Here is an 11,165-nt window from a genome sequence, read left to right as displayed (position 1 = left end):
ACACCGCCCCGGTGGGCAGAGTGTAAAGGAGGGCCCGCTGTAAGTTTCAGCTCAAATATTTGGGAGATCAGGGTCCCAGAGATAATCTTCCAATAGGGTCCCGAAGCCCAGGCTCAAGTACTGGGCTCTCTGGGCGACCCAGATCCAGCTGCTTCTCCATCGGGACCTCAGTTTCCCTCATCTGTAAAATGGGGCTGGAAAAGTGAGAAAATTAACCTGGGAAAACTGATTCTTGGAATCTTTTCGTTATTGGTAATACCGGTTTAGCCTCCTTCCCGAGGAGCCCAAGGCAGCCCTTGCCTCCACTAGCGACCTTGCACCGTGTCCTCCCACTCTCTCTGTTCTCGAGTCTCAGGTCCCTTTTCCACACCGGTGAGGGTGCACTAGTAGAGCAGGAGGCGGGACCCAGAAGAGCTCTAGGCCGCGCCTCCGGACCTCCCATTGGCTGTTTTTGAACCTCTGAGCCCGCCCCCCACGGTGGGGGGCGGGGCGCCGCGGCGTCTCTATAAAAGTCGAGCGGTGGGGCTGGTATCTAGCTTTCTACAGCAGTCTCTTTACTGTTTCAACTTCATCCCGCCCTCCCGGCGTCCGCCTCCTCCGTCCGCTTCACCTTTTCTCACCCAGACGCCAGAATCATGAAGGTCGCCAGTGGCAGCGCCGCGGCCGCCGCGGGCCCCAGCTGCGCGCTGAAGGCGGGCAAGACTGCGGGCGGCGCGGGCGAGGTCGTGCGCTGCCTGTCCGAGCAGAGCGTGGCCATCTCGCGCTGCGCCGGCGGCCCCGGGGCGCGCCTGCCCGCTCTGCTAGACGAGCAGCAGGTGAACGTGCTACTCTACGACATGAACGGCTGCTACTCGCGCCTCAAGGAGCTGGTGCCCACCCTGCCCCAGAACCGTAAGGTGAGCAGGGTGGAGATCCTCCAGCACGTCATCGACTACATCTGGGACCTGGAGTTGGAGCTGAACTCGGAATCCCAAGTTGGGACCCCCGGGGGCCGGGGACTCCCCGCCCGGGCTCCGCTCAGCACCCTCAACGGCGAAATCAGCGCCCTGGCGGCAGAGGTGAGGTCCGAGTTGGAGTACGAGATCATTTTCCTTCTACGGATGGGGAAACTGAGGCCCAGAGAGGGAGGGGTTACTTGACCCTATGTCCGCCCCATCCTTTCGGGCACCTAGCTAGCTGCTCAAGGATGTCCAAGGAGATCGGAAAAGGTGCTGCCTCCTCGTGTTTCCTGGGGAAGAGGGACTTGCAGCCCTGTTCCCTCCAACCTGCCCGTCTCACTTCTCTCTCCGTTTCATCACAGGCGGCGTGCGTTCCAGCGGACGATCGCATCTTGTGTCGCTGAAGCGCCGCCCTCAGGGACCGGCGGACCCCAGCCCTTCAGGGGGCGAGAGGAATAACTGTTCTCTGGTCCTTCCAAGCGCCTCGCCGGAGCTGGGGAGGAACAAGACAGATCGGCGGCCATTGGGCGCTTGCTGGATCCAGCCCGGGGCTGGGGGACTGATAGGGCAGGCTGACCGTCCCTCCTCGCCCACCAGCCACCAGAGACTTGGGGGAGTCCCCCCGTGTGTTTCTATTTTTTGAAAAGCAGACATTTTAAAAAATGGTCACGTTTGGTGCTTCTCAGATTTCTGAGGAAATTAATTGCTTTGTATTGTATATTACAATGATCACCGACTGAGAATATTGTTTTACAATAGTTCTGTGGGGTTTTTTTGTTTTTGTTTTTGTTTTTTTTTGGTTGTTATTAAACAAATACTTTCGATGGTGAAGTTGCAGTGACTTCTTGGATTGAGGGGAGGGGTCTGGGCTGGGGTGACCCCTGACCCTTTTCGCAGCTGCTGCTAGGGGGAGGGGACTGGAAGGCCACATCTGGACTGTCGCTTTTACTGACCTGAAATGAGGGTTTCCGGTGTCTTTAAAGTCTATTCTTTCCCCCCATCCCTGGCCATTTCCCCGCTCCCTAGTGTCATAAAATTAAATCCTTTAGACTTTTAGGGTTTCTCAAAGTGGTCATTGGGTCATATGGGTCACCTGGGGAGGTTGTTAAATGCAGATCAACCTGCCAAGGCCCCCTCTGGGTTGAAGAGTATTCAAGTCAGTTACATTGGAGAACCAGGTCACCGGACCACCTGCATCTTGGCCGAAATGGGTGAAGCCAGACCCACAGGAAAGGGACTTTCCCAGAACCTCAGCTTGTCGGGGGCAGGACTTCCATCTTGCCCCATTCCCCTGTAGGAGGTGCCTCCCCCACGGGCTCCAGGCTTGTCCAAGTGGGTGAGCAAGTTGGCAGGGCCAGCCTGGGCACAGCTGCTGGGCCACCTGCTCTGGGTCTGGACTCGGCCCCCTCACCCTGGCCTGGCTATGCCAGCAGCTCACAGACCTTCTCTCTCCCCCGGGCTCCTGTGTGGGCTCTGAGGAGGAGTGGGCGAGTCAGTCTCTAGCTCCGGAGCAGGAAAAAGGTGTCATTGACAAGGACCTATCTGCCTGGACATGTGTGAAAGTTTGTACTCATGGGGGAGTGCATATGAGTGTCTGGACCTGTGTGTGTGACATGAGTGAACTGGTTGTTACCCTGTGGGGCTGGGTCATCTGTTGGTGTGCAGGCCTGGGAGTGTGGATGAGGATACACATGGGGATGTGTGCAGAAGGGCAAATGTGAGCACATGTGTTCTGCAGATAAGTGAGCAAACTCCAGCTGTTTGGGCTGGTGTGCTCTGCTGAAATGCACTGTGCAGCTCTTGGCCTGGCTCTGGCTTGATGGATGGGTTTGTGTGTCTGGGGGCTGCAGAACTGCACTGGGTTTCTAAGTGTGTTCTGTAGATTGGCTGGCATTCCTGGGTCTCTGCTGGTCTGGGAGTGGGGGTGGGATGGTAGATTTATTCAAGCAAACCCTTCCTAAAAAGTTCAAGTACCACCTTTCCAGGCAGTTGTGAGGCCCTTGGGGACACCAACCCTTAAGTATCCCTACCAGGCAGTTGCCAGGTATTACACAGGTAGAAACTGAGCCCCAGAAAAGGCAAAGAACTTGTCCCAGAGAGCGTAAGGACTGTTAATATATTTTGTCAATAAATAAAATATAATAAAATAAATAGCACCAAGCACCACGAGCCTGACTGTACTCTAAACCCTTTACATAAAGGATTTCATGGATCCCTGTGGGGCTAAGGGCAGGATTCTGAATAATAATAATGCAGACTATCATCTATTGAGCACTAACAATAAACCAGATATCAACCCCCTCCCCGAGCACATTCTAGACTTTATCAAAGAGCCCAGTATTTGGAGGTAAATCGTGTCCTTCGCTACTGCCCACTCAACTCTCCACCGGCTGTTTCGTAGCATTAACTTCACAGAATTGTTGTAGAGAATAAATGAAATAGAGCACTTAGCACGTAGTGTTTGCTAGCTATAAATTATCATTATTAACTGTCCCCTGAATGTCCTTGCACTGTCCTCAGAGGCACACGTGTGCACCCACTCCCTCCCGCGTCCCCCCCCCACCCGCCTACCAGCCCACCCACCGGGCAGTGGGCGTGTCCCCGCGATTACTCCCCCACGGCACGGCCCTTTTCCAGGAGAGGAAGGGGCTGTGCCGGAGGGGTGGGGGCCCGGGTCACCTCCCCCGCAGTGCAGGCACACTCTGGCTTCCACGTTTCCCTCTTTTCCCCTTTGGCCCGGGCCCAGCCCATCTGGAGGCCGGCTCGGCGGCGGCCTGGGAGCGTTTCCATCAGCTGGGCCCGAGGAATGCGGAGCTATTTAACCTGAGCATCCCCAGGTGTACGGAGGCGCCTGGCTGTCTGGGGCCCGCCGCCTTTGGCACGGCCGCGCTAGACAAACAGCGCGCCGCCCCCGCCCTGCCCCTCCGCCCGCAGCTGCAGCCGGGCCTGGGAACGGGCGGGCGCCGGCGGCTTGCATAAGAGGCTCGCGCCCCGCGGAGGGAGGGGCGGGGGGGGGGGGAATGGGGGCCGCCGGGGGGTGTGAGAGCAAGAGTGTGTGTGTGCACGTGTGTGCGTGCGTGTGTGCAGCGCGCAAAACCCTGCTGCGTGTGTGTGTACAGCACTCAAAACCCTGCTCTCTGCGTGTGTTTGTGTATGTGTGCGTGTGTGTGTGTGTGTGTGTGTAGCACACAAAACCCTGCTCCTTTGGGCCGCCGCTGGGGAAATCATTAACTCCTTAACCCTGCCGACTGGGGGCAGGAGCTGGGCGGTGCGGGGGTGGGGGTGGGGGGAGGAGACCGCAGAGAAAAACCAGGACAAAGTTCCTTGGGCATTGGACCCTGCCTCTCCAGGGCTTTGGGGCCCAAGAGCTGAAGGATTTTTTTTCTTTTCTTTAACAAACACTTCTAGAGCGCTTATTCTGTGCCGGGTACTATACTAAACTCAAAATTAATTTGGTTAATCCTCCTCACAGCTGTAAGGGGGCAATACTATCACATGCTCATTTTAATAATAGCAACAACAACAGCACAACAGTAAAGGTAAGATAACATTTTAGTAGGGAGGCTGGTAGAACACTGCCTCTGAATCAGCCTTGATGCTCCTCACTTCGCCTGTCTGAGCCTCCATTTTCTCATCTGGGAAATGGGCTCCAGAACCTCAGCCTCAAGGATCAGTTGAAGGGATGTGAATGGAAAGCTTGGCACCAGGACTGGCTCAGTGTAGACACTCGGTATATGTTGGTATAAAATGTTTTGTGCCCTCACTAAGGGGATTATCTCATGAGCCCTATCAGGTGTGTGAACCCATCGCTATTCCTACTTTTCAGATGAGAAAAGGAAGACATCAGAGAAGTGAAGTGACCCACCCAAGGCCACACAGGGACTGACTTAGAACTTTCTGGAAACCAGGCTTCTGAGGGGCTTCACGTTCCCACAGGACATCCAATTGAGCTATTTTTTTTCTTTTAAAACAGGAATGAATTTTTTTAAATCAGTTTTTGTTTTTTAATGTATTCATTTTTTATTTTTGAATGCTTTGGGGCTTCGTTGCTGCATGCGGGCTTTCCCTAGTTGTGGCGAGGGGGGCGCTACTCTTCATTGTGGTGCATGGGCTTCTCATTACAGTGGCTTCTCTTGTTGCGGAGCATGGGCTCTAGGCACGTGGGCTCAGTAGTTGTGGCTCTTGGGCTCTAGAACGCAGGCTCAGTAGTTGTGGCGCCCAGGCTTAGTTGCTCTGCGGCACCCAATTTAGCTTTTTCATCTTATTTCCAATTGAAATCCCACCGGGTCATTATATATTTTTGTTTTAAACACATAAACTGGAAAAATGCAAGACATAATGCATATCACAATTTTTGCAACTCATGTTTTGGCATTTCTTAATTTTAAAAAATCTAACGAGAGCCTTGAAAGATGGAAACGGCCCAGGCTCTCTCTTCCTCTAAGAGGTCCTGGGCCAGGTCCAATGTGACCTGGTTCTGAGAAGACAGGCCCCACAGTGGGGCACAGGTCTTGAACCAGGTAGTGACCAACCAAACTGTGGACATGTCTGCTTGGGTCCTGGTGGCTAGGGATCACTAGGCCCTGACCTCTGGATGCACATGCCCCCCTCCACAGAGGTCAAGGGGGTTTCATGCACAAACACCAACCTTACACCTGCCAATTTGAGTCACCCAGACCTCAAAGTGCCCCTGGAGTCGCCTCCCCACCCCCCAACATTGCCTCCTGAGCCTAAGACTCAGGGGTAAAACCTTTCCTCACACCAGCTACTCTTACTGAGTCCCAGGGACTGCACCCAGGGAGGGCTCCCGGCTGTCCAGGTCACACACTGCAAGGCTTTCCATTGACAGTTGGGCCTGGGAGTCCAGCCTGACTGCCAGAGGGAAAGGTGAGTCATGGCCCAGCCAGGGTCCCGGCGCCGCTTTCCGGGAAAGGGAAGGGAACGGAAGAGAGGAAATCAAAAGGCCTGGAGGCGCACAAGGCGGCGGGGTGTTCTTATCTTCCCGGGACCGCCCTGGCTGGCGCTTCCTGCCCCAACTCTTGCAAAATGGATTTCCCAGCGCTGCCCCCAAGAGGGGCACCGCGGGCCTTACAGGGTTGCATCAGGGCCTTGTGCAAGGCATAGCTGGTGGGGAGGGCGATGCTGCAGGCCAAGAGGGGGCAAGGGAAGGGGGACTCGGCTTCTAGGTCCAGTGCCACTTCTGATTAGCACTTGCCACCTCCCTGGCCTTCAGCATCCTCAGCTTTATAATGGGTGTTACAGCCACTGTTCTGAGGTTTCAGTGACATCATCCCCGTCCCATCCACTCCTCAAGCCTCACCCAAGCCAGGCCATTGTCATCTCTACCTGGAAAACTGTACCAGCCCCAACTGGTTCATTCAACAAACATGTTGGCCCTTGAACAATGTGGTTTTGACCTGCACGGAGTCCACTTATAAACGGATTTTTTTCAATAGTAAACACTACAGCAGGGGTCCCCAACACCCGGGCCGCAGACCAGTACCTGTCCTGGGCCTGTTAGGAACCAGGCCGCTCAGCAGGAGGTGAGCGGCGGGCGAGCCAGCGAAGCTTCGTCTGCGGCTCCCCACGCTCGCATTACCGCCTGAACCATCGCTGGCATTACCTCCTGAACCATTCCCCCTCCCCTCCCCGGTCCGTGGAAAAATTGTCTTCCACGAAGCCGGTCCCTGGTGCCGAAAATGTTGGGGACCGCTGCACTACAGGACTACAAGATCGGGGGTTGGCTGAAACCTCTGATGCAGAACCACAGATGCGGAATCCCCGATAAGGAGAGCTGAGTATAAACTACACGCGGATTTTCACTGCGTCGGGTCGGTGTCCCTAACCCACGCATTGTTCAAAGGTCAACGGTAGTTACAAAGTTTCTACCTGTGCTAGGAGCGGGTTGCAGGAGCTAAGAATTTAGATAAAAATGCTTGCCCTATTGGAATTTACGTTCCTAGTGGAAGAAGACAGACAGTAAATAAATATGCATAAGCATAATCAGAGGTGGATTTACCCTGAAATGACTGAAGCTTACATTTCAAGTCTTCACATCTGGAAGGAGTCCTAGCAGTGAGTTATGTGGGGTTTTGTTTGTTTGTTTGCTTTGTGGGGGTGTATTTTTGTAAAATTTGCAAGATGTTGTGCCTAGATTGCAAAAATCTAGGCCCACAAAACCTAGATTCTCTCCTGTATATGCAGGGGGCGTGCAACAGGATCCAAGCTTGAAGACAAGGCTGCTGGAGGCGGAGCAGAATCATGTCTACTCGGTTGTTCATTTTTTCAGCTTGAGACCCCGATCTCTGAGCGGCAGAGAAGAGCTGGGTGGATCAGCGCGCTCCAGCACAGCTGAACTCACTCAGCTCACAGCAAACCTGGGCGCCCTGCCCGCTCTGCCCTTTCTCGGACCACTGGCCCCCCCTTGCCGGGAAGACCCAGAACTGCGCCAGCGCCGGCGAGAAACCAGGCCTGGTTCCCGAGGGCGGCGAAGGCTGGTGCCTTTGCGACCTCTGGCGGACTGTCTGGGAACTGCAGCCAGAGCTGTGATTTCTGTGTCTGGTATGTGACTGTGTGTCTGCGTACATGTACACAGCAGGCGACGCATCCAGAAATCTCCACCCAGCTCCTGCTCTGATCAGGGCCTTAGTTACTCTTTCCCCCATTCTTTCATACTCTTCCTTCTTCCTTGCTGTATGACAGCCCCCTCTGAGCCTCATTCCCTCATCCACAAGAGGAGGAGATCTTAGGCAAATTCTTGACATTTTTTAAAATTGTGAAATGTATTATACATACAAAAGGGTACATATCACGAATGCATACAGTTTAAAGACAATAATAAAATAAACACTTAAGTATCAGCCACCCTGCTTAAGAAATAAAAGATTAAATCTTTCGGTGCCCCTCTGGATAAAATCCCCACTCTCCCTGTAAAGACATTACCACTATTCAGAACTTTGTGTTATTTAATCATTTGTTTTTCTTTTATTTTTTTCCACATACGTACCAGTATGCATCCTTAAATAATCTATTGCTTAATTTTACCTGGTTTTGTCTCTTATAGAATCATACTAAAAAATAAATAAATAGAATCATACTGTGTGTAGTTTTCTGTCACTTGCTTTTCTCATGCAATATGAATTACACTAGAGCCATCCACATTGATGTGTGTAACCTTAGTTCACTCACTTTTCACTGCATATAGTATTCTATAATGTGATTTTTTTTTTTTTTTTTTTTTGGCCGTGCTACTCCTCATGCAGGATCTTAGTTCCCCAACCAGGGATCGAACCCACAACCCCTGCAGTGGAAGCGGGGAGTCTTAATCACTGGACTGCCAAGGAAGTCCCTATAATGTGATTTATTTACCCAATCCTCTGTTGATGGACCTTTGGGTTGTTTCATTGTTTTTGCTATTATCAGCAGGGCTGCTCTGAATGTCCTTGTGCATATCTCCCAGTGAAGATGTGTGTGAAGGAGATAGCTGCATCACAGGACATACACAGTTTAAATGTTATCAGGTTGGACTGGAGTCTATTTTGATTAAACAGAGGAGTCAGAACTGGGAAGTCCCTTACATACCACTTAACCCAACACACTCACTGTAGAGATAAGAAAAGGAAAACCCAGGGCTTCCCTGGTGGCGCAGTGGTTGAGAATCTGCCTGCCAATGCAGGGGACACGGGTTTGAGCCCTGGTTTGGGAAGATCCCACATGCCGCGGAGCAACTAGGCCCGTGAGCCACAACTACTGAGCCTGCGCGTCTGGAGCTTGTGCTCCGCAACAAGAGAGGCCGCGATAGTAAGAGGCCCGTGCGCCACGATGAAGAGTGGCCCCCGCTTGCCGCAACTAGAGAAAGCCCTTGCACAGAAACGAAGACCCAACACAGCCAAAAATAAATAAATAATTAATTAAAAGAAAAAGAAAAAAAGAAAAGGAAAACCCAGGGAGGTTAAGTGACTTGCCCAGCGTCCCCAGCCTTGGCTTCCCCATTTTGAGGATTAGCAAGACTATTTCATCGTTAAAATTGTCTTCTGGGCTGTTTTTAGAATTCTGGACAAAGTAGAAACAAGGATACTCCTTGGAAACCATCCCACAGACACACACACACACACACACACACACACACACACACACACACACACACACATTCACTCCATCTCCAAGTCCTGCCAATTCTAACCCCCTAAATGTATCCCAAATCCACGCATTTCTGCCCATCCCCCTGGCTTCCATTACCTCTCACCCGGACATTGCAGTAGCCCCCTCATTGGTCTCCCTGCTTTTAACACTGTCCCCCCCACATTCTCCACATGGCAGCCAGAGGGATCTTTCTAAAATGTAGGCAGAACATATCATTTGCCTGCTTAAGAGGCTCCTGTACCTTCCAGTTGCTCTTAGAATACAATCCTAATTCTGTACCACAGCTCACAAGGCACAGTAAGGCCTGGTTCCTGCCTATGTCCTCCCACTCGCCTGCACTCACCTCACTGCTCTCCTGTCACTTTGGTCACTTTCCAATTACTCTTCCCTGACTGGGAGGCCTTTGCATGTGCTGTGCCTGTTGCCTGAAATTCTATGCCCCACAAATAAACATTCTTGTCACTTAGGTCTCAGCCCCAATGTTCCATCAGAGGGGTCTTCCTGACCATAACATCTCCTTTCTTTTTTTTAGAAAAAATATTTATTTATTTGTTTATTTGGCTGTGCCAGGTCTTAAGTTGCAGCATGCATGCGGGATCTAGTTCCCTGACCAGGGATTGAACGCAGGCCCCCTGCATTGGGAGCACAGAGTCTTAACCACTGGACCACCAGGGAAGTCCCACCATCTCCTTTCTTTCTTTTTTTTGGCCGCTCCTCTTGTGGGATCTTTGTTCCCCGACCACGGACTGAACCCGGGCCCTCGGCAGTGAAAGCGCAGAGTCCTAACCACTGGACCACCAGGGAATTCCCACCATCTCCTTTCATTCCCTGCCTTTCTCCCTGTTTTTTGTTTCCTTCCTAGCACCATTCACATCTGTAATTGTCCTTGGGGAAATCTGCTTAACCTCTCTGGACTCGTTGCACTTAGAACAACTTATTATCCTTGTGGCAGTTTTTTTAAATGGCCACAATTATTCATTCCATTGAAAGGTGGGTCTATGTCCCCTCCCTATGAACCTGGATGGGTTTCTGTGACTGCTTTGACCAACAGTTTACAGCAATTGATGCTACGTGACTTCCAAGGCTAGATTAGGAAAGGGTGTTCAGCCTCCATCTGGTTTTCCTGGCCACTCACTCTGGAGGAAGCAGCAGCAAGGTGAGCCTGCCATGAGACCATCCTGCTGGCAAGGCCACGGGCAGGCACTCCCGATGACACTGCCAGCTGAGCTCAGCCATCCAGTCATTCAGGTCTACATGAAGCTATCCTGGATCCTCTGAACTAACCCGTCTGTCGGCTGAATCCCACTGACTGACCACAGTTGACGCCACAGGGAGCAGAAGAATTGCCCAACCAAGCCCTGCCTGAATTCTTGATCCATAGAATCTGTGAGATGTAATAAAATAGCTGTTGTCTTAAGACACAAAGTTTTGGAGTAGTTGTTACTAAACAATATAAAACCAAAACAATCTTGTGTGTTTGTTCCCTTGTTTATTGTGACTCCTTTCTGTAGGACGGGGGCTCCATGGGCTGCTTTGTTCTCTGCTGTATGACCTCTGTCCAGCACAAAGCCTGGCATACAATTGGTGCTCGGTAAATACTTGTTGAATGAAAGACAGCGTGGATGAATAGAGGTACGCACACTATACTCGGCTCCAGCTCCATTCACCCTGCTGGGTGGGGTTTTGGGGACAATCCTGCAGATACCTTGGCATTGGGAAGAGGGGCACCCAAGTTCCTGCCATCCCCTGGCAGCCCGGTCCCTAGCTCTGGAAGTGGGTACTGAGAGTTGCTTTGATCACCAAAGCCCACTGGGGCATCAGGGCCTCTCCAGTAAGTGCCCACCTGCCATGACCTCTCTTCTATGGTCCAGCCTCTGGGCTTTGCATAAGTTCCTTCCAATGATGTCTTTCAAGCCTCCTTTATCTGAAGTCACTTCCTCCAGAAAGCTGGTCCAGTTTGGGAACTTTCCCAGGCTCTCTATCTGACCTCCAGAAACAAGTCCCCTCAACTGCTTCTTTTTTTTTTTTTTAATATTTATTTATTTATTTGGTTGTGCCAGGTCTTAGTTGCGGCACATGGGCTCC

General features: G+C 52.0%; 1 protein-coding gene across 1 annotated transcript; it reads left to right on the top strand.

Moving 5' to 3' along the window:
• Positions 1-516: 516 nt before the first annotated feature.
• Positions 517-1,769, top strand: ID1 (inhibitor of DNA binding 1). The gene is made up of 2 exons (XM_082361176.1): positions 517-1,058; positions 1,301-1,769. Exons 1-2 carry the CDS (start codon positions 636-638, stop codon positions 1,340-1,342), a joined length of 465 nt encoding a protein of 154 aa, XP_082217302.1. The 5' UTR covers positions 517-635; the 3' UTR covers positions 1,343-1,769.
• The last annotated feature ends 9,396 nt before the right edge of the window (positions 1,770-11,165 follow it).

Source organism: Balaenoptera borealis (genome assembly GCF_965194805.1).
Source record: "Balaenoptera borealis genome assembly, chromosome: 16".
NCBI classification, from domain to species: Eukaryota; Metazoa; Chordata; class Mammalia; order Artiodactyla; family Balaenopteridae; genus Balaenoptera; species Balaenoptera borealis.
The sequence above is the reverse complement of the archived record's forward strand: the minus strand, read 5'-3'. Positions and strand labels throughout refer to the sequence as shown.